Below are 23868 nucleotides of genomic sequence, written 5' to 3' on the forward strand. Positions count from 1 at the left end.
GTTCTTGGTCATTTCTCTTACTAAGGCCCTCCTCATTAGATTACTCAGTTTGGCTGGATGACCAGCTCTTAGAAGAGTCCTGGTTGTGTCACACTTCTTCCACTTGAGAATTATCGAGGCCACTGTGCTCTTCAGTACAGCAGAAACGTTTTAAAGCCTTCCCCAGATCTGTGCCTTGCAGCAATCCTGTCTCTGAGTCCTGCAGCCTGTTCTTTTGACCACATGGATTAGTTTTTGCTCTTAGTTTTTCATCTGCATGGTCAGTGGATGTGTGCCTTTCCAAATCATGTCCAATCAATCATTTCCACAGGTGGACTCTAATCCAGGTGTAGAAACATCTCAGAAATGATTAAAAAATAAATAAATAGAAGACACCCAAGCTAATTTTCAAGTGTTGTCGCAAAAAATCGATATGTTTAATAAAAAATATTTAAAATAAAATAAAATCTATATAAAAAAAATTATATATATATATTTTTTTTAATTAGAAAAAGAAATTAATAAGAATATATATATATATATATATTTTTTTTTTATTATTATTATTTTTTTAACTAATCCTCTTACACATGCACAACACATTAAGTCAATTATTAATTACATAACATTGTTATCCTGCACCAAACCTGGATCACGGTAATGTATATCTAACAGCACACCTTTCTGGTTAAACTCTTTTCCTTTCCATTCATTAGCTGTCAAGAATGCAGAAAGCCTTGACAAAAACAAAACATGAACACAAGGGAGGGGAAAAAAAAAACTAACGAGAATAGAAGATCATTTACAAAGAGAAGGAAGTTCATTCAAGCAGGTCTGACTGAGTAATGCTTCCTTTTGCCTGAGTTTTTCTGCTTTAATCTGTTGTATGTAAACAAGATCAGAATTTATATCGGGAAAGTGTAGCTCAGTGGTGAGGATGGTGGATGATCAAAATGGTTGTGAGTTTAAATCCCACCTCTACCAAGCCGTTTTTTTTCTCATTGTCTTTATCATAATAATGTAACAATGGATTCTTATCGCCATGTCAATTTCGTTTTTCCAGTAACTCCAAAACAAAAAAATTCACATACTTCCTAAAAGTGACACCTTATCATTTTAAATATAATTTAACTAAATATCATATAAATTAATATAAATTTATATTATATAATTTTATATAATTTTATATATATATATATATATATATATATATATATATATATATATATATATATATATATATATATATATATATATATATATATATATATATAATTAAATTTATTAGCATTATTAGCAGTTATTGTTGCCTATGAAATATTGTACTGTATTTCCTATTTATTCTTTTTGTTTTTGTTTTGTATTTGAATTTGTTTCGTTTTTGTTTTCCGACCTCTTTTTTTTTTTTTTTTGCGCCTCACGTAAATAAAGCAAAAAAAAAAAAAAAAGAAGCTTAACCAAGGAACCACAAAGCAAACTTTTATTGTTTTAGGACTATATTTTTGGAAAAACTAAGAAAACTTTTTCTGTTGGGTGAAAAAATAAATAAATTGGAATGACCCCAATTAATTCATATACATCTGATGTTTTCTAGAGCGGTGATATATAGAAATTAAAGCCGATATTTATCACATTTATACTTCACAGCCTCGTAAAAATTCTATTCAGGAAGCACATTGGCGCAAAGCATCTTTACATAATTTAATAGGTTGTGAATATAAATCCCCAAACAGTCCCTAATGAGTAAACCATAACTCTCATCATTTAAAATAAACTCCCTGAGATGGTATGAGGAAGAAACCTTCAGAGAAACCAGATGCAAAAGAGGAACCTATCCTTATCTTGGTAAACTTTTATTATAGCTCCATCAATGTTGAGGTAATCAGCTGTTGGATAATAGTTTACTAATTACAATTAAATGCAAAATAAAATTTTTTTATGTCCAAGCTGGTTAGGGTTCAACTTGGGTCATCTTGATACTCTATCCTGGAGCAGGGAAGGTTAGGAAATGGTGAGTGAGTGCTACTGTTTCTTCTGTAGAAATATAATGATTAGAAAACATAGAATCTGAAGGACGAACATACGATGATTTCTCAGGTATATCAACCATTTCATCTATAATTCTTTATCAAATTTCTGCGACAGAAAATCTGTTTATCGTCTGATCGCATCAACCTTCTGCTCTGATTAATATCTTACAGTACGTGCGAATGTGAAGTTGAGGGCAGGTGAAGTTTAGAACTTTTTGCTTCAACAGACATTGAGATCTTTAAAATTATCCACAAAACCTCAAGTTTATTCTTTATACATCTCGGCAAAAAAGGAACAAATGTTTCCAAATGATAATAACTCCTGTTTAAGAGACGTGTATTCAGGAGTGTAAAGATTTTAGATGTTCTAGAACAGGTCAGTCTAACTCCACTGAACTTGAAGCCATATCAGACATGCTTCAGCTGGACAAAGTCCTCAGCTCAGAACAGACCCTGGATATACTGGTGTCAGAATTTTGTCTGTCAAGAGATCACCTTGAAGGACCTTTAATCTGAGCATCTGAGCTGATCTACACTCAACCTGGTGTCACCATGAGGGCCACCAGGAAAAAAAACAAAAAAAATTTTAGATTTTTTTTTTCTTTTCTGTTTTAAAAAGCTATAATTCTACAAGCAAATCTATAAATAGAACCCATTTATTTCCCACAAGGAAAAAAAAGCAAATATCTCAGTGTTGAAAAAGTTTGTTGACATGCTGGTTGATTACAACACGGCCCTGCCCACTGGCTCCAGACACAATGTGGCCTGCCCCGAAACGTGAAGCAGCTGAAGACTATAAAAGAGAAGCTCGTTCAAAGGTTCTGAATCAGGTGTGCACTTGCCACAGCTTGTACCACATCTACCACGTTCTACCAGTAGAACGAGAAGAAGAGAAAAACCGTAAGGTAAGAAGTTAATTGTATTAACAGATATAAACCATAGAAGTAAATTATTTATATATATATACTTCATTAACACAGACGTTTTTATGTATTATCACAGAGTTTACATTTCAAGTCAAGAAAAGAAGCTTTTATTTAAGAAAAAATGGGAAAGATTATTCACGAAAGCAAGAAGGAGCTCCCGCTGATCCAGACAAATAAGGCAAGTAAAGTCCAATAAGCTCAAATATGATGTACAATCAGGCAAAATGTAAATATAAAAGATTGAAAAAAATGTAAAAGATAAAAAAATTTAATTAAAAGATCAAATTGTTTATTTGTATGTATTAAATATTATATAGATTTATATGTATTTATATTTGTATTATTTATTAATATATATATCTATAAAATTGCATATACAATTTACATAATTATGATAATAAAATGTCTACTACTACCATTAATAATAATAATAATAATAATAATAATAATAATAATAATATATATATATATATTGTCAAGCATAACAGAATGTTCATTTTTCTTCTACAGGTTCGGGAAAGCCGGATCAGCCGATGTCCGATGTCAGTTCATATGAAAAACTTTCAGAGTGGTTCAAGCCACCAAGACACACTTTTCCACCGAGCTGTCAAGGTGAGTGCTTCCATGAGGTAAAAATCAATGCATTCGCTTTTGGTTCAAGCAATAAAAAAATATAAAGTGAATATAATGTTTGTAATGTCTAATAAATAATAATATTCTTAAAAACAATTATGAATTTCTATCTATAATTTACATCTAATCTACATAAACATAATCTACATAATGTATAAAATGAATGACAGGTAAATATATATATATATATGTTTGTAGATGTATATGTCTACACACTTAGTCTAATTTACATAAATCTAATCTGCATAATGTATAAATAAAAGACAGGTGATTTTTTTTATAGATTTACATGTCTACACTGTTTGTCTAATCTACCTAAATCTAAACCAAATAATGTGTAAATGTATATTATGTAAAATCTACATTAGACATATAAAAAGTTTGTATATAGACATATAGACAGTCTAATCTACATAAATCTAATCTGCATAATGTATAAATAAAAGACAGGTGATTTTTTTTATAGATTTACATGTCTACACTGTTTGTCTAATCCACCTAAATCTAATCTACATACTGTATAAATGTATATGATGTATAATCTACATTAGACATATAGAAAGTTTGTATATAGACATATAGTCAGTCTAATCTACATAAATCTAATCTACATAATGTATAAATGAGTGACAGGTGATTTTACATGTCGTAGATGGAATACATAAATATTTATTCCATCAAATATCGCAAGAAATAAACTACTGCATTTTTACTCTCTCACTCGTTCACAGAATCAGATCTGCAAGCCGAAAATGTGTGAAGGCTCCTTAGTGAACCCAAAAACCTTAATGCGCTCGGTTCCGTCTTCCCCACCTAACACTAACGAGCTCCTCATCCAGGCTATCGACTTCATCAACCAGTACTACAAGTCCTTCAAAACGTGCGTGTCCTCCACTAGCATTTGTTAGTAAATAAATAAAACGAATTAAGATGAGTCCTGTTTTTGATCCGGTGCTATTTCTTTATAGGTCCAAAATCGAAGAGCATCTGGCGCGTGTTAATGAGGTGGCCTGTGAGATTGATGCCACCGGGACTTATCAGCTCACAGGAGAGGAACTTGCATTTGGAGCCAAACAAGCTTGGAGGAATGCGCCCAGGTGCATCGGCAGGATCCAGTGGTCCAATTTGCAGGTCAGATATTTTTATTCTTAAGATCTCAAACCGTCATTTGTGTTGATAAACTTCAAGATAAAGAACTGAAAAGGACAAAACTGAATGTGAGATATGGCTCTTTCCAGATGTTCGATGCACGCAAATGCAGGACCGCGAAAGAAATGTTCCAGTTCTTGTGTTCTCACATCAAGTTTGCAACAAATGGAGGCAATTTAAGGTACATTTATAATGCAATTAAAAAAAAACCCTGTCATGCTAGCATGGGACGGTCATATACAGTAGATTCACCACGAGGTTAATTATAATCACTATATAATTATTTTCCTAAAACAGCATGTCCCAGAAGGTTCTTTTTTTATAATATAAAAAAAATATATATATATATATATATATATATATATATATATATATATATATATATATATATATATATATATATATATATATATATATATATATATATACAATATTTGTTATTAAATTAAAATGATTTTTTTTTTTTTCTTCTTTTTTAAAGATCAGCAATCACTGTGTTCCCTCAAAGAACCGATGGCCAGCACGATTTCCGTGTTTGGAACAGTCAGCTCATCAGATACGCTGGCTATCAGATGGAGGACGGGAGTGTTATAGGCGACCCTGCTAATGTGGAGTTCACTGAGGTATCCAAGTCACACACCGGTTTATTTGTGTTCTGAGAGTATATCAATAATGCATAATTCGTGCACCATAATTGTGTCGTTTTTGCTTTCTAAAGTGTGTGACCTCTGCCTTTTGAACAGATTTGTGTCCAACTTGGATGGACACCAAAATACAACTCCTTTGATGTTCTGCCACTGATCGTGCAAGCCAATGGAGAAGATCCTGAAATGTTTGAACTCCCCCCAGAGTTGATACTGGAGGTTGAAATGGAGCACCCGCAGTAAGTGGCATGTGTATATATAATAGATTGTTTATATATACGGTATATATACAGTATATATATATATAATAGATAGACTGGCCATGCGTTAAAACAGTTTTTTTTTTTCCTTACAGGTATGAATGGTTCAAAGACTTGAACCTGAAATGGTACACACTGCCTGCAGTGTCCAACATGTTGTTGGAGATCGGTGGTCTTGAGTTCACAGCATGCCCCTTTAATGGCTGGTACATGGGCACTGAGATTGGTGTGAGGGACTTCTGCGATTCTCAGCGCTACAACATGCTGGAGGTGAACCCAGTTCTCTTAAAATGGTACGATCCAGAAGTTTAGAAGAAAATCTGTTTGTAATGCTTTTTCCTTCTACAGAAAGTTGGACGCTGTATGGGTTTGGATACACACAAGCTGTCATCACTGTGGAAGGACCAGGCTCTGGTTGCCATCAATGTTGCTGTGATTCACAGTTTTCAGGTACAAAGCTCTTGACCATTATGTGCACAGAGGAAAGATTTTTTTATAATATGTAGGAGGTCTAAGTTCCTCCCTGTCTTGTGTTGCAGAAAAACAAGGTGACCATTATGGACCACCACTCCGCCGCCGAGTCCTTCATGAAGCACATGGAGACTGAATTACGCCTTCGTGGTGGTTGTCCTGCTGACTGGATCTGGCTGGTGCCTCCCATGTCCGGTTCTCTGACCCCTGTGTTCCACCAGGAGATGATCAGCTACATCTTGTCCCCCTTCTACTACTACCAGGTAGAACTCTCTCTCTCTGCACCTTCTACCAGAACATTAATCATTATTTTGATAGCACAAGATCCATATTCAGAGTTAGTGAAGTCCAAAAGAAATGTATCCGAGGTTGCCAGATATTTTTTTTATGCATATATTCATATTAAGGAACTAAGACACAGCTTTATTTGAGGCAAACTACCCCATGTTTCCTCGTGTTTATTTGCTGTTGCTATTGTTGTCGTTTGTAGCCCGATCCCTGGTTAACATACGTCTGGAAAGACAAGACAAAAGGACTAAAGAAACGCAAAAGAATCAGCTTCAAAGCACTTATAAAGTAAGTTAAGCTCAAGCTGTTGATTGTCGATGCTCACTCTACAAATGGTTTAATGATGTAAATTATAATTCTGATTCTTCAGGGCAGTCGTCTTCTCTCAAATACTCATGCAGTCTGCCTTGAAAAAGCGAGTCTCTTGCACCATCCTCTACGCTACTGAAACCGGTAAATCACAGACCTTCGCCAAAAAGCTCAAGGCAATGCTCAGCTGTGCCTTCAATACCAGGGTAAGAAAACCAACCCAGCTTATCAGTTCCTTTCTTGCAATGAAGCTGATTTAATATCATTTATCTGTACAAGAAACACTCAACTCATATAGGTACACTTATGTTTTACTGATCTAGATACTTTGCATGGAGGACTACAGTTTCCAGGATCTTAAGAACGAACGTCTTATGATGGTGGTCACCAGCACTTTTGGCAATGGAGACCCTCCAGGAAATGGAGAGGTATGCACCAGTATACTGTATGCATGTATTTGGGTGGTTTATTGATTAGAAACAGTTTTAAATGTCCTTCCTGTTTTATGAAGAAATAATGTGTTAGCTGTTACCTTTATAATGCATTAGGGAGTAAAAGAAATGGCAGATGAACGCAAGATCTTAAATGCATATCTTATTTTCCAGAGTTTCAAGAAGCAACTCATGAATTTGAATAATCTGCAAAACAACATGAGGTAGGTCCTGAGGCTATCTGCTTAACCCAATTTACCATTTATGAGCTAATTAAGAACAGAAGGTAACAATTTATTTATTTATTGCACAGGTACTGTGTGTTTGGCCTTGGCTCTCGCATGTACTCTCAGTTTTGTGCTTTTGCCCACACCGTGGACGATAAGTTCGCAGACTTGGGAGCCAAACGTGTGACTTCCATGGGAGAAGGAGATGAGCTTAATGGACAGGAAGAGGCCTTCTCCGCCTGGGCTTGCAACGTATTTAAGGTTTGATAGGACACAGGCTACCTTTAACGGTAAAACATTTACGTAGTACACCAACATTCATCTTTTTTTAACGATTTTATTCTTATTCTGTAGGCTGCATGTGAGGAATTCGGTGTTAAGGGGCAGCTTTCAGGGACTGAACACCTAACAGAGACCTGGGATGCTCTGAAACACCGGGTGCAACCTGACAGCAGCACCCTAGACCACATCTCAGGTACTTCTCTATCAGTTAAACCATATATACATGTATAAAAATAAATATTTGTGTAATGAACACCAATTATGGTCCTGAACAGTCTGTGGTTCTTTCAGCTCTTTCAGGGCTTCACTCCAAAACTGTGTTTCCCATGAAGCTGAAGAAAAGAAAGAATCTCCAAAACGCTGAGTCAAGGTCTGCTCTTAATCAACTTACTCGACATCCTCCAAACCTTGCTATGCCATTTTGTGCAGATTTCTTTGACGTTTCTTGATGTTTCTGTTTTCAGCCGCTCGACTTTGCTGGTCGAGCTGGAAGTGGACGGTGGGAAGGAAGAGGTCTTAAAGTATGCTGCAGGTGACCATGTGGGCATTTTCCCAGGGAATTCACAGGAGCTGGTGATGGGCATTCTGAAGCACCTCCCCAATACTCCTACGACCAACAAGAGTGTTCGACTGGAATACCTGTCTGAGTCTGGTCCAGGTAAATGTTCTACCAAACTTATAATACTTTTAATAAATGTCATCATATATCCTAGAATAATAATTATCACCAATTGACTTGTGACCATACAAGGTAACTTACAAACGAGGCTAGTAAACGTATCTATGCTAACTTGATCCAGAATTAGCATCCGAAATGCCTCAAATGGCCAAAGATTTGAGAATCAAGTGTTCTATTAAACCATATTGTAATCAAAGCCTTTTTTGTTTTTGATTGTGGTGTCTTGTAGGTGGTGAAGAATGGCAGACAGATTCCCGTATCCCAGCCTGCTCTCTAAATCAGGCTCTGACATTCCTCCTGGACATCACCACACCACCTTCTCAAAGCTTCCTACGTAAGCTTTCACAATTGACCAAGAAGGAAAATGACCACCAGCGCTTGCTTGCATTGGCATCGGTATGTTTCGAAAGCATTCCTGATTCACAAATTCTTCGCTTTTGGAAACTCATTTAAACCTTAACACACTTTTTTGTAGGATTCCAAATCTTACTCCGAATGGAAAGCATTCCGCACGCCTAACTTCATGGAGGTTCTGGAGGAGTTTCCTTCCTTGGAGGTCTCCCCAGCCTTCCTTCTTAGCCAGCTACCCCTTCTGAAGCCACGCCTATACTCTGTCAGTTCCTCCCCTGATCTCTACCCTCATGAGCTTCACCTCACCATGTCTGTTGTCAATTATCGCACCCAAGGTATTAATCTTCATGCACAACATGAGTAGATCGGTGCTACTGTATATGAAGCTTACATGAATAATGTATGTTGTGGAACATTTTTAACATCCTTTATTGGTTCTTCTTAGATGGAAAGGGTCCCCTACATCAAGGTGTCTGCACCACATGGCTCAACACTCTCAAAGAAGGACAAACAGTTCCCTGCTTTATTCATGGGTATGCAACCAAATGTGTTGTTTTTGTTTTTATGCAAATAGAGACCACATTATTTAATAAATGAAATGAGGACTGTAGATCTGTGAAAAGAGGGAGTACCCTGAGGTATTTTATCTTAATCTCCATTTTTATTGTCCTCTGAGCAACTGCAAGCATTCTGATTTTGATTATAATCAGTTGGAATCATTGGGAACCAATTCTGGCATGAAAGTGGTTTATAGCGTAATGCTTATCATTCCAGATCTGCCGGATTCCACCTTCCACCAGACCCCAGCACTCCGACCATCCTAATCGGAGCAGGAAGTGGCATCGCTCCATTCCGCAGCTTCTGGCAGCAACAATTCCATGACATGAAAAATACAGGTACACCCAAATCCTCTCCTGGACATCTGGAAATCTGCGATATGATCAATCCTGATTGTTGTAGCAACCTTGAAGATCAATACGATTAATGTTCACCTGTTTTTGCAGGGTTGCAAAAGAGTGGGATGATGCTGGTGTTTGGATGCCGTGGTGCAGAGACGGATCATCTTTATAAAGAGGAAACGTGCAAAATGAAAGAAAACGGCACTCTGAAAAGCGTCACGCCAGCGTACTCTCGCCAGCCTGGTTGCCCCAAGGTACTGCTCAATTCCATTGGGTGGAAAATATCTTTTAACACAAACATCTTCTCATAGGACAAGATGATTGCTTTTCAGTTTAGTATAATGCTTCTAATTGATAAGCAGCTCCTCAACTTTTCTATCTAATGAAGTTAAAGTAAGTTCTGAGAGACAAGGGTCCAGATACTACAATGTCTGGACTATTTGGCAGCTTCATTGTAGTAATTGAGGTTGTTTCATGGTGCATAGTTGCCATAACCTTCTCTTTTTTTTGCCTAGGTATATGTTCAAGACATTCTGAAGAAGCAGCTTAGCGAAGAGGTTCATTCAGTCTTGAACCAGAGCGCTGGACACGTGTATGTGTGTGGGAGCATGAAAATGGCCCGGGATGTTGCGCATGCTATAAAGGAGATCCTGGTTAACCATCTGGGTATAACATTAACACAGGCTGGAGAATTTCTGGACCAACTTAAGGTGAGAGAACATCTCCAATCCATGATTTGATTTCCTGGCTAGTCTTTATGATATGAAGATCATTTGCTTGTATAAGTACAGTAATGATCATCCTTTGGTTTTAGGCTGAAAAGAGGTATCATGAGGATATCTTCGGGGCCTAGTTCTGCAACCGAGGGAGATGTCCAGGTCACCATGAGTTCGCTTCAGCATCAGAGATCCAAAAGTCACGAATTGTGATCCAACAAGCAGTAATACATATTGTACATGTGTAACATATTGTCGTTTGATTCCAGCATCGGGAATCACATGTATTGGTGTTTGAATATTCATTATAATTATTCATTCGCCAATTCTTCATTTCAATCATTAAAAAAGTCAGTCATTTCTTTTTTTTTTCTTTAATTATATAATATTAATATAATTACTTTCGTAAAATGTAATCCTTGTTTTGGATCCTTTGGTGTCGCTAAACTCATGACTATTTCTATGTATACATTTTGTAAATGTGTCTTAAATATAAAAAAAAAAAAAGTTCGGAAATTAAAATGTCTATTATTTTGGTTTTCAACTGATTATTCTGCATTTATGTACTGTATAAACAAACAAAGAAATAAACCGATGGAAAGAACCTGATGCGCTCTACATTTTTTTTAAGCAGGATATGAATTAATTGATTCATAAATATTCGAGTGATGGGCTTCAAACTGGTTATACAATTTTATGCATCGAATCCACTGTCAATTCAGTATCGATTACACACACCAATTTCATACAATTGTTCTCAGACTGGGCAATAAATTATGACAAATGACGCATGTAGGACGTTTTGGTGACAAGGTGAGGGAGGCGAGATTGAGATGGTTTGGACATGTGCAGAGGAGGGACATGGGGTATATCAGTAGGAGAATGCTGAGGATGAAGCCACCAGGAAGGAGGAAAAGAGGAAGACCAAGGAGGAGGTTCATGGATGTGGTGAGGGAAAAAATGCGGGTAGTTGGTGTGAAAGAAGCAGATGAAGAGGACAGGGTGGTATGGAGACGGATGATCCACTAATGGGAGCAGCCGAAAGAAGAAGAAGAAGAAGAAGAAGTGGCCAATTCTTCGGTTTCTGTGAGAGCATTGCCTTTTAATGAGTTTGGTGAGCGGGGTTAAATGCAAATATACATTTTAAATAAATTAATTAATCTCTTTAATGTGGCCCGAGTCAAAGGTGACATTGGTGAGGGGGAAAAACTACAAAGGAACCTTAAAAGGAACCAGACTGAAAAGGGAATCCATCCTTATCTTCAACACCGAATGTCTATTCATTATGGTTCCATCATAGTTGAGGTTATCAGCTGTTCACTGATGGAGACTTGAGCCCAAACTGTTCAAGGCAAATTAGGAAACTTAATAATTAAATAAATTAAATTAATTTATATTATACTTTATAAAGTAACATCCATCTTAATGCTTCTTGAGTTTCGCCATCCTCAGCAGCAGTGAGTGGTTTCTAAATGATGAGATCTTCATCCAGAAGATGGGTATCAAGATGGATCAGGCAGGTCTGAAGAGAAAAAATACACACACACACACACACACACACACACACACACACACACACACACACACACACACACACACACACACACACACACACACATTTCAACTTGAGTATATAGAAATAAACATAATTTATAATATATCATGTATATTTATACAAATGCATTGCTAGGAATACACATTTTTCTGTTTTTTCTGTTTTTGTTTGTTTTTAGTTTTTTTAGACCATACCTTTTGTCCATAATAAGCCGCCGTAGGTACAGGAAGTAACGCTCTGTTATGCCGCTTGCAATTCACGTTCTTTTTGCACCACTAGCATTTCGGAAAGCCCCGCCTTCTTTTTGGTGATTGGCTAATTTCTCACAAGACTCAGCACAGTCTTTTTGGACTATGATAAGCATCAACGAGTGACCAATCAGAACTCAGAACTGGGGTACTACGAGCCAATCCGTGTGTAGGAGGCGGGATTTCCAGAATGCGGGTGGGAAATATTAACCTCCAATAAATCGAGGAGACACGCGTTTCTCATGACCGCTGATAGTTTATTCTGATTTCTCTGAATATATAAATATTTATATTTTATAAACACGATGGCTGGTAGCCGAGTTGAAAAGGTCGGGACTGTTTTTACTCGGTGCGTATTTGGGTTGAAATATTTAGTTATTTGTACTTGCTGTGGATTGTTTATCATTTTGTTGTTGATTGTTGATGATAAAACTGATTATTTTGACTAAAATATTACATAAACATTTGTATCAGAGCAAAACCAGTGCTTGTGCATGGAGAGGTGTTGCGGTTTGATATGGTTACGGTTTGATCACCGAGTCACGATTTTTTTTTTGTATCGCGGTATCTGTATTAAAAAGTATCACCGGTCAATGTGCACACATTAAGTACCTGTTCTAATATCCTTTACTTTTCTGGGAAGATGTTCCACTAGATTTCCTTCAAACGTTCCTCACCATTTTCTGTTACTTTGTCCAGGGTTCGAGATCTGATGCGCTCTGGAGTGGTCAAAGAGTCCAACAAGCCTGTTTGGTTTGACGTCTACACGGCGTTTCCTCCGAAGAGAGACCCTGTGTACGTGAAACCGGTGAGACGCGTGCGACGGAAAACCGAGGAGAACGTCCCGGAAATCTTCTACAAGGAGGATGAAATACGAGCGTAAATACTCAGAGCTTTTTTTTTTTGTTTGGCGATAAAAAACGGATTTGAGGAGGAATTTCTTGAATGAAGGTTGTGCTCTTTTCTTCTCTATAGGAAGTTCTACCAGATGTATGGAAACGGACCTAAAGCTTTCGATCTCACAAAAACCGGCTTTGTGTCGACCTGCCAGAGGTACGATGACACCTGTTTGTGGACACCTGAGCTTTAGATTTACTCGATTTACATTTCTAATAACCTTCACGCCTCTGGGTAGATGTTCCACCAGATTTTGAAATTGTCCTTCTGGACAAAGGGTTGGAAAAGTCATCCTTTTGCCCACATATTGTGTTTTACATCTTCAATTTACCAGGATATGACTGATGTGTGTTTGCTCAGGTTTGTGGAGAAGTACAGTGAACTGGAGAGCCGAGGAGATCTGAAGCCAGAGATGCTTCTCGAGGAAACAGCAAAGGCTCTTCTCGCAGATGGTGTTGTGCTCAGGAGGAGAGCTGGTGGACCAGCTGTGAGTCTCTGTTATGAATCAGAATTACACGTATATTATGCATTATATCATACTGAAGTAGTGCTGGGCGATATCTCACAAAAAAGTATCGTCTAATCATTTTTCACGATGGGGATAATATATCGATATATCGCCCAGCCCTAGACTGCAGTTATACATATCAGTTTTATACAGTCTGGTCTCGGGGGTCCGAATGATTTGGGACCTTTATGGTACCACTTAGGGGAGTGGTAGCTCAGTGGTTAAGTCTTTAGGTTACTGATCAGAAGGTCAGCAGGGGTTCAAGCCCTGGTTTTGACAAGCTGCCATTTTTTGGGCCCTTTGAGCAAGGCCCTTAACCCCACTGTAATCCAGGGGGTGCTGTATCATATGAGAGAGAGAGAGAGAGAGAGAGAGAGAGAGAGAGAGAGAGAGAGAGAGAGAGACTCATGAAGAAGAAGGAAGAAGAGACCAGGCTTGTGGAAAATCATGACTAATTCTGTCTTTTGATCACCAGGTGGCAGCAGAGACCCACAATCCTGTACTGGCCATGAAGTTAACTGAGATGTTGGCTGAACACCAAAAAGACACACCGACCCCTGAGGAGTACACACACACCCCTCCTCCTGACTCTTCACACACCTCATAGCATGAAAGACTCTGTTCCTCTGTTCTTCACGAACATGTGTTATGAATATAAAATAACAAGTTTGATGACCACTTCACCGCTGAGGATTCATCTTCATTCATTTTAGTCTCGAGAAACTGGAACTGAGCTTCTCAATTTTTTTTAAACATTCTGTATTCCGTTACAGACTATTTGGGGAAAAGTATGTGCACCCCAGACCATTACACCCTACAGTATGTGGTTCTTCCTCAACTGTTGCCACCAAGTTGTAGAATGAAAAACCTTGGTACGCTCTAGAGTTATAACTTTCCCTTCATTGGAATCGATACTAATTATATGAAATATTACAAATATAATAAAAGTACTAGGTTATTTTTTTGAGTAATTTTTATAGATAACATTTCTATAAAAAAATTTATTTTTTAAAATGCTAAATAATATTTAGCTTTATAATATTCACAATTAGTCAATCATTTTTATTAATATAGACATTTACATTTTATATATTTAGACTCTCAGTGTGCTTTAAAAGCAACATAAATAAATAGCAAGTAATATAAAAGATTTTAATCAATTAATAAAATAAGGGCATAAACAAATCTGAGTAATAATAAAGAATATTGCAAATATAAATAAAAGTACTTTTGGGGTTATTCTTATAGCTAAAAATTCGGTGATAATATAATAAACAAGTAAAAAAATTTCAACTAAATTATAGCTTTATAATAATTTATTGATAAACATTCACACTATAACCCAGCCATTAGGGGGGCACAAGCCAGTGTACTCTTAGTGCCGGTCCCAAGCCCGGGTAAATGGGGAGGGTTGCGTTAGGAAGGGCATCCAGCGTAAAACATGTGCCAAATCAAATATGCGGATCACAAATGAGAATTTCATACCGGATCGGTCGAGGCCCGGGTTAACAACGACCGCCACAGGTATCGTTAGCCGACAGGGTACCGGTGGAAATTGGGCTACTGTTGGCCGAAGGAGGAGAAGGAGAGGAGGAAGGCGTCTACAGAGACGGCAGGAAAAGGAGCAGTGTAGGAGAGTAGAGGTTCGGGTTGGTACTTTAAATGTTGGTACTATGACGGGTAAAGGGAGAGAGATAGCTGATATGATGGAGAGGAGAAAGGTAGATGTGTTGTGTGTTCAGGAGACCAAGTGGAAAGGGAGTAAGGCCAGGAACATTGGAGGTGGGTTTAAACTGTTTTACCATGGTGTGGATGGGAAGAGAAATGGTGTAGGGGTGATTCTGAAAGAAGCATACAGTAAGAGTGTAGTTGAGGTGAAGAGAGTTTCTGATAGGGTGATGATCGTGAAGGTGGAAGTTGAAGGGATGATGATAAATGTCATCAGTGCCTATGCTCCACAAGTTGGCTGTGAGATGGAGGAGAAAGAAAGATTCTGGAGTGAATTAGATGAAGTGGTAGATGGTGTACCTAGGAAAGAACGATTGGTGATTGGGGCAGACTTTAATGGGCATGTAGGTGAAGGGAACAGAGGTGATGAGGAGGTGATGGGTAGGTATGGTTTTAAGGAGAGGAATGTGGAAGGGCAGATGGTGGTAGATTTTGCTAAAAGGATGGAAATGGCAGTGGTGAACACGTATTTTAAGAAGAAGGAGGATCATAGGGTGACGTATAAGAGTGGAGGAAGGTGCACACAGGTGGATTATCTTCTGTGTAGGAGATGCAACCTGAAGGAGATTGGAGACTGTAAGGTGTTGGCGGGGGACAGTGTAGCTAGACAGCATCGGATGGTGGTCTGTAGGATGGTTTTGGAGGCGAAGAAGAAGAGGAGGAAAGTAAGGTTTGAAAGAAGAATAAGATGGTGGAAACTGAAGGAGGAAGAGTGTAGTGTGAGGTTCAGGGAAGAGGTCAGACAGGGGCTTGGTGGTGGTGAAGAGGTGCCGGATGATTGGGCAACTACTGCAGGAGTGATGAGGGAGGCAGCTAGAAAAGTACTTGGTGTGACATCTGGAAATAGAAAGCAAGACAAGGAGACGTGGTGGTGGAATGAGGAAGTGCAGGAGAGCATTAGGGGAAAGAGGTTGGCAAAACAGAAGTGGGATCGACAGAGTGATGAGAAGAGTAGGCAGGAGTACAAGGAGATGCGGCAGCAGGTTAAAAGGGATGTGGCGAAAGCCAAGGAAAAGGCATATGAGGAGCTGTATAAGAGGTTGGACACTAAGGAAGGAGAAAAGGATTTATACCGATTGGTCAGGCAGAGGGACCGAGCTGGGAAGGATGTACTGCAAGTTAGAGCAATAAAGGATGGCGAGGGAAATGTGTTGACTAGTGAGGAGAGTGTGTTGAGAAGATGGAGGGAGTATTTTGAGCAGCTGATGAATGAGGAAAATCAGAGAGAGAGAAGGTTGGAGGATGTGGAGTTGGTGAAGCAGGATGTAGATAGGATTAGTAAGGAGGAAGTGAGAGCAGCGATTAAGAGGATGAAGAATGGAAAGTCGGTTGGACCAGATGACATACCGGTAGAAGCGTTTAGATGTTTAGGAGAGATGGCAGTGGAGTTTTTAACCAGATTGTTTAACAGGATTCTGGAAGGGGAGAGGATGCCTGAGGAATGGAGAAGGAGTGTGCTGGTACCGATCTTTAAGCATAAGGGAGATGTGCAGACCTGCAGTAACTACAGGGGAATTAAGTTGATCAGTCACACCATGAAGTTATGGGAAAGAGTAGTGGAAGCCAGGCTGAGAGAAGAGGTGACCATCTGTGAGCAACAGTATGGTTTCATGCCGAGGAAGAGCACCACAGATGCCTTATTTGCTTTGAGGATGTTGATGGAGAAGTATAGAGAAGGACAGAAGGAGCTGCATTGTGTATTTGTGGATTTAGAGAAAGCGTACGACAGGGTGCCGAGAGAGGAGTTGTGGTATTGTATGAGGAAGTCAGGTGTGTCAGAGAAGTATGTGAGGGTGGTGCAGGACATGTATGAGGACAGTGTGACGGCAGTAAAGTGTGCAGTAGGTACGACAGACTGGTTCAGGGTGAAGGTTGGACTGCATCAAGGATCGGCCCTGAGCCCTTTCCTGTTTGCAGTGGTGATGGACAGGTTGACGGACGAGGTCAGACAGGAGTCTCCCTGGACTATGATGTTTGCAGATGATATTGTGATTTGTGGTGAGAGTAGAGAGCAGGTTGAGAAGAGCCTGGAGAGGTGGAGATATGCGCTGGAGAGAAGGGGAATGAAAGTCAGTAGGAGTAAGACAGAGTACATGTGTGTGAATGAGAGGGAGGGCAGTGGAGTGATGCGGTTGCAGGGAGAAGAGGTGGAGAAGGTGGAGGAGTTCAGGTACCTGGGGTCAACAGTGCAAAGTAATGGAGAGTGTGTTAGGGAAGTAAAGAAAAGAGTGCAGGCAGGGTGGAGTGGGTGGAGAAGAGTGACAGGAGTGATTTGTGATAGAAGAGTATCTGCAAGAATGAAAGGGAAAGTTTATAGGACTGTGGTGAGACCTGCGATGTTGTATGGATTAGAGACAGTGGCATTGAGTAAAAAACAGGAGGTGGAGCTGGAGGTAGCAGAGCTGAAGATGTTGAGGTTTTCGTTGGGAGTGACGAGGATGGACAAGATTAGAAATGAGTTTATTAGAGGGACAGCACATGTAGGATGTTTTGGTGACAAGGTGAGGGAGGCGAGATTGAGATGGTTTGGACATGTGCAGAGGAGGGACATGAATTATATTGGTAGAAAAATGCTGAAGATGGAGCCACCAGGTAGGAGGAAAAGAGGAAGGCCAAGGAGGAGGTTCATGGATGTGGTGAGGGAAGACATGCAGGTAGTTGGTGTAAAAGAGGCAGATATAGAGGACAGGGTGGTATGGAGACGGATGATCCGCTGTGGCGACCCCTAATGGGAGCAGCCGAAAGAAGAAGAAGAAGAAGAAACATTCACACTATATATATATATATATATATATATATATATATATATATATATATATATATATATATATATATATATATAGTACAGACCAAAAGTTTGGACACACCTTCTCATTCAAAGAGTTTTCTTTATTTTCATGACTATGAAAATTGTAGATTCACACTGAAGGCATCAAAACTATGAATTAACACATGTGGAATTATATATGGAATTATATACATAACAAAAAAGTGAACTGAAAATGTCATATTGTAGGTTCTTCAAAGTAGCCACCTTTTGCTTTGATTACTGCTTTGCACACTCTTGGCATTCTCTTGATGGCTACTTTGAAGAACCTACAATATGACATTTTCAGTTCACTTTTTTGTTATGTATATAATTCCATATATAATTCCACATGTGTTAATTCATAGTTTTGATGCCTTCAGTGTGAATCTACAATTTTCATAGTCATGAAAATAAAGAAAACTCTTTGAATGAGAAGGTGTGTCCAAACTTTTGGTCTGTACTGTATGTATATATATTATACAGTGAGGAAAATAAGTATTTGAACACCCTGCTATTTTGCAAGTTCTCCCACTTAGAAATCATGGAGGGGTCTGAAATTGTCATCGTAGGTGCATGTCCACTGTGAGAGACATAATCTAAAAAAAAAAAAAATCCAGAATTTTTTTTTTTAACTATTTATTTGTATGATACAGCTGCAAATTTTTTTGGGTTGTTTTCATAGCTAAATATTCAATAGGAATATATTTAATAAAAATATATTAAATAAAAGCTTTCTAATCTTTATATAGTACTATAAATATATAGACATTCTCATTATAACGTAAAAAAAAAATATCTAGGGTTAGTAACTAAAAACTAAAAATCAATGTCATTAACAAAAATAGAAATCATAAGACAAGAAAAAAAAAAATACAGGTTCAGACGCTGTTTCAGCATGATGACGTTCCTGTGCACAAAACAAGCTTCATGAAGACGTGGTGTGTGAAGGTTGGCGTGGAAGAACGTGAGGGTCGTGCACACATCCCTGACCTCCTCAACCCCAAGCTTATCTGCTCCAAACACACCTGATTCAGGTAATCAGCTCACAGAAATTGGTCTGTTAGAGTAGAAAAAAACAACTATGCAGGACAGGGGGTTCTCTGTGACCAGTGTGAACATGTGTTCTGGAAACAGCCTAGTAGTTGATCTCTTGTGAATGGAACAAGAAAGAGGGTCAGTCCAAATCCTACTGGAGTTTTAACTAGGCCTTAGTCCTACAAGTGTGAACTTCCCTCAGCACCACTTCTCAATTCTGCATACCTTCCAGTCCACGAGGTATTAATTTGGTAGCAGCTCTGATACCAAAAATTAAGTTGAGTCCAGACAATGGGATGTTCTTCTCTTGTCTGAATCTATTCTGGTGGAAGTTTCCAGCTCGAACTCTACAACTGTGAAACAGTTTGCCAATGTAGAATTTTAGGAGGAACTTTTAAACCTGTGTCTATAAAGACAGCCCTAAAAGAATCTTCTTCTTCTTTCAGCTTCTCCCATTAGGGGGCGCCACAGCGGATCATCCGTCTCCATACCCCTCTGTCCTCTACATCTGCCTCTGTCACACCAACTACCTGCATGTCTTCTGTCGGAACTCAGAACCCGTCTCTGAGCAGACACATCACGGGTGGATTCTTTGTTTCAGTTAATTCCCAATGTAGCACTCTTCACTTAATGAAATAAAATGAAATAGTCAAGTCAAGTCAAGTCAAGTTTATTTGTATAGCGCTTTTCACAACAGACATTGTCTCAAAGCAGCATTACAGAAAACAACAGTGAAGGTGAATGGTGTGCGTTTGTCCCTGATGAGCAGCCGTGGCGACAGTGGCAAGGAAAAACTCCCTTAGATGATATGAGGAAGAAACCTTGAGAGGAACCAGACTCAAAGGGGAACCCATCCTCATATGGGTGACATCAAGAGTTTGGTCATAAATCTTTCAACAATACAGAACAATTTGTGATCATCATAGATCCAGCATCAGCTTCTCCATGCCAGGGCCTTTAAACACTCGGCATCTACTTCTCCATGATCATCTATAGGTCCATAATCTTCACGAGGTGGGACGTGACTGGAGCTGGCCAAACCTCAGGATGCCTCGGGATGGGGAGAGAAAGAGAAGCAGTGGAGAGGAATTAGCGTAGCTGCTGTTCATGATATTAACAGCACAAGTTGATAATGTGCATGTAATCATATATTCTGGAGCACAAGGTTGTGATGTGATGTGTGTGATGTGTGTTATGTGTAGGCTTTGCTAAAAAGATATGTTTTTAATCTACACTTAAACTGGGAGAGTGTATCTGAACCCCGAACACTGTCAGGAAGACTATTCCAGAGTTTAGGAGCTAAATGTGAAAATGCTCTACCACCTTTAGTGGACTTTGCTATTCTAGGAACTACTAGAAGCCCAGAGTTTTGAGATCTCAGGGAGCGTGACGGATTGTAGCGTGTTAAAAGACTGGATAGATACATGGGAGCCAAACCATTTAGTGCTTTATAAGTGAGTAGCAGTAGTTTGTAGTCTATTCGAAACTTAATAGGAAGCCAATGTAGGGACGATAAGATTGGGGTTATATGATCGTATTTTCTTGACCTAGTAAGAACTCTTGCTGCGGCATTCTGAACTAACTGAGGCTTGTTTATTAATGATGCAGGACATCCACCTAGTAATGCATTACAGTAGTCTATTCTAGAGGTCATAAACGCATGGACGAGCTTCTCTGCATCAGATATAGATAACATATTTCTTAGCTTAGAAATATTTCTAAGGTGAAAGAAGGCTGTTTTTGTAACTTGATTGATGTGATTTTTAAAAGATAAGTTGCTGTCTAAAATAACTCCCAGGTCTTTTACCGTTGAACTAGTAGTTACAGAACAACCGTCTAAATGCAGGCTGAGATGCTGGAGCTTCTGTGTACTATTTCTTGGGCCGATGAGCAAAATCTCCGTTTTATCAGAATTTAATAGCAGAAAGTTATGGGTCATCCAATCTCTTATTTCTTCAACACACTCAGTTATGCGAGCTAATTGAGCTGTATCGCCTGGTTTGGATGAAATATATAGCTGGGTATCATCAGCATAGCAATGGAAGCTAATTCCATGCCTTCTAATAATATTTCCTAATGGAAGCATGTATATTGTAAAAAGCAGGGGTCCTAGAACTGACCCTTGTGGCACGCCATAATTTACTAGCATTATCCTGGATAGCTCTCCATTTAAATCTACGAAATGGTAACGATTAGACAGGTAGGATTTAAACCAGCTTAATGCCTGTCCCTGAATACCGATGTAATTCTGTAAGCGATCGAGGAGAAGATCATGATCTATAGTGTCGAACGCAGCACTAAGATCTAGTAAAACTAATAGGGAGATGTAGCCTTGGTCTGAAGCTAAAAACAGGTCATTAGTGATTTTAACTAGAGCAGTTTCTGTGCTATGATGGGGCCTAAAACCTGACTGAAACTCTTCAAAGATATTGTTCTCCTGCAAGTGGTTACATAACTGGGCAGCGACAATCTTTTCTAAAATCTTAGACATAAATGGGAGATTTAAAATTGGTCTGTAATTCGATAGCGTGTTTGGATCCAGATTAGGTTTTTTAATGAGGGGCTTAATAACTGCTAACTTGAGGGATTTAGGGACATGACCTAACGATAGTGAGGAGTTAATAATATTTAAAAGAGGCTCACCAGCTGTATATAACACTTCCTTCAGTAGTTTAGTGGGAATTGGATCTAACTGACATGTTGTTGATTTAGCTTTCATAATAGCATCATACAGCTCTTCCTGTCCTATACATGTAAAACAGTGTAGTTGTGGGGTTGTAAGTACGATTGTGTCGGGAGATGCTGTCAGAGGTTGAACTGCCACAATTGTTTTTCGAATGTTATCTATTTTTTCAGTGAAGAAATTCATAAAGTCTTCACTACTAAACTGTGATGGAACACATTTTTCAGATCCCTGATTTGTTGTTAATTTAGCGACTGTACTGAAAAGGAACCTGGGATTGTTTTTGTTATTTTCTATGAGTTTGCTCAGGTGTTTAGCTCTAGCAGCTTTTAGCGCCTGTCTGTAGCTAAGCATACTGTCTTTATACGCAATTCTAAATACCTCCAATTTAGTTTTCCTCCATTTTCTCTCCAGATTACGTGTTGTTCTCTTTAGGGCATGCGTATGACTATTATACCAAGGTGCAGGTGCTTGTTCTCGAAACTTTTTTAACCGGATGGGGGCAACAGTGTCTAATGTGCTAGTGAGGATAAGGTCTATGTTGTTCGCCATCTCATCAAGATGATCAGCAGTTATGGGTTTAATGTGAAACTGAGATAAATCAGGCAGGTTATTTATGAATCTGTCCTTAGTGGTTGGAATAATAGTCCTACCAAGTCGATACCGTGGTGAAACACGGTTAATCTGCTCTACCGGTAGTGTGTACAGTAGGAGATAATGGTCTGTGATGTCATTACTCTGGGGTAAAATATCTATATCAGTGACGTCTGCTCCGTAGGATATTATTAAGTCTAGTGTGTGGTTAAAACGGTGGGTTGGTCTGGTGACGTTTTGTTTAACTCCAAAAGAGTTTAGTAAATCGACAAATAATAATCCTAGGGCATCGTTTGCATCATCTACATGAATATTAAAATCTCCTACAAGCAGCACTTTATCAAAACTGATCAAGAGGTCTGAGAGAAAACAAGCAAACTCATGAAGAAAATCAGCGTAGGGCCCTGGGGGTCTGTACACGGTGACCAGAGCGAGTTTTCTATGCATGTCTGAAAGTGCAATTTTAAGAACGAGCACTTATAGACCTCAAAAGCCAATGAAAGATCTTCAGTCTTGGATGAGAAAGAGCAAAAACTTCTTTATTCCAGACACGTTCTGATGAGCCCATGGAAGGTGGTCACTTCATCATGTCAAAAATGATCAAGCGCACACACACTTTGCACACACTCATTCTTATACCCTGGTGTTACATGACACCTTTACTTTTTTTTTTCCTATTTTCTTCATCCTAGCAAAGTCCCCTTCCTGGGATTCCATATTTGGGTTTTCCGGTTTCCCCATTACCCTTATTTACGGCTTTTTCTCTTTGTCACTTAAGAAAAGAATGTGTATACAACTTTCACCCCCTCTGGTACAGCCAGGCACCGCTTCCTCCTGCTCTCAGGTTTTTATGTGTGGACAACCATTTTGCGGCCTACTTTATCTTCCCTACATCTACTCTGTGTAAGTGTTCTGCTTTTATAATGCTATTTGCTATTCCATTTTGATTAAATCAAGCTATATTATTTTACTTAAATTGTCTATTTGTATATGTTTAACTACATTATTCTACGTGGTTATGTTAGTGTCCAGGTCATACTTCATTTATATTATCTGAACTGACTGTTGCATAATGTGTTAAGCTTCACAACTATAACGATTGTAAGCTTATTACTTTTGTTGTTAGATGCACGTATTAATTGTATGTTTTTAGTTATTGTGATCTCTGTTTGTTTCTTTTATTCAGCTCCAACTTACAGACATCCTGGGACATCTCTTAGGAGCTTTCTTCGCTAACAGCATCGTAAATCTCACATCTTCTCGGCAAAATAAACATGCTTACGTCTGCCTTGTATGTGGTTCTTTCTTGTCTATCCAACACACTCATAACACCAGTCAGACTCTACTCTATTAATATCTGATCGCTATTGTTAATTATACTTGGAGTACATAGACTACATGAGACTGATTAAAACACATGAGCTAAAATAGGTTTTAATCACGCTGCTTCTATTGTATCTAATAGGTTCTATACTAATTATTAGGTCAATTTGTTGGATGGATATTAGTTGGATTAAAACACACTCTAGATAAGGTT

The 23868-nt window shown here is 38.6% G+C and overlaps 2 protein-coding genes across 2 annotated transcripts; both read left to right on the forward strand.

Annotated features, from left to right (window-relative positions):
• Positions 1–2832: 2832 nt before the first annotated feature.
• On the forward strand, positions 2833–10878 carry LOC310730310 (nitric oxide synthase, inducible-like). Its single transcript, XM_083549188.1, has 26 exons — positions 2833–2914; positions 3012–3113; positions 3446–3547; positions 4300–4448; positions 4537–4699; positions 4807–4898; positions 5199–5340; positions 5461–5600; positions 5717–5891; positions 5970–6071; positions 6161–6355; positions 6583–6668; positions 6751–6895; positions 7013–7117; positions 7295–7344; positions 7434–7608; positions 7702–7822; positions 7921–7999; positions 8094–8287; positions 8538–8704; positions 8784–8994; positions 9105–9192; positions 9434–9555; positions 9664–9812; positions 10074–10268; positions 10373–10878. The coding sequence occupies exons 2-26, from the start codon at positions 3057–3059 to the stop codon at positions 10409–10411; spliced, it is 3243 nt and encodes a 1080-aa protein (XP_083405314.1). The 5' UTR covers positions 2833–2914; positions 3012–3056; the 3' UTR covers positions 10412–10878.
• Positions 10879–12267: 1389 nt separating this feature from the next.
• mrps23 (mitochondrial ribosomal protein S23) lies at positions 12268–14163 on the forward strand. Its single transcript, XM_083547625.1, has 5 exons — positions 12268–12426; positions 12777–12956; positions 13053–13130; positions 13335–13461; positions 13958–14163. The coding sequence occupies exons 1-5, from the start codon at positions 12383–12385 to the stop codon at positions 14087–14089; spliced, it is 561 nt and encodes a 186-aa protein (XP_083403751.1). The 5' UTR covers positions 12268–12382; the 3' UTR covers positions 14090–14163.
• Positions 14164–23868: the final 9705 nt, after the last annotated feature.

Source organism: Silurus aristotelis (assembly GCF_946808225.1).
Source record: "Silurus aristotelis genome assembly, chromosome: 8".
Lineage (NCBI taxonomy): Eukaryota > Metazoa > Chordata > Actinopteri > Siluriformes > Siluridae > Silurus > Silurus aristotelis.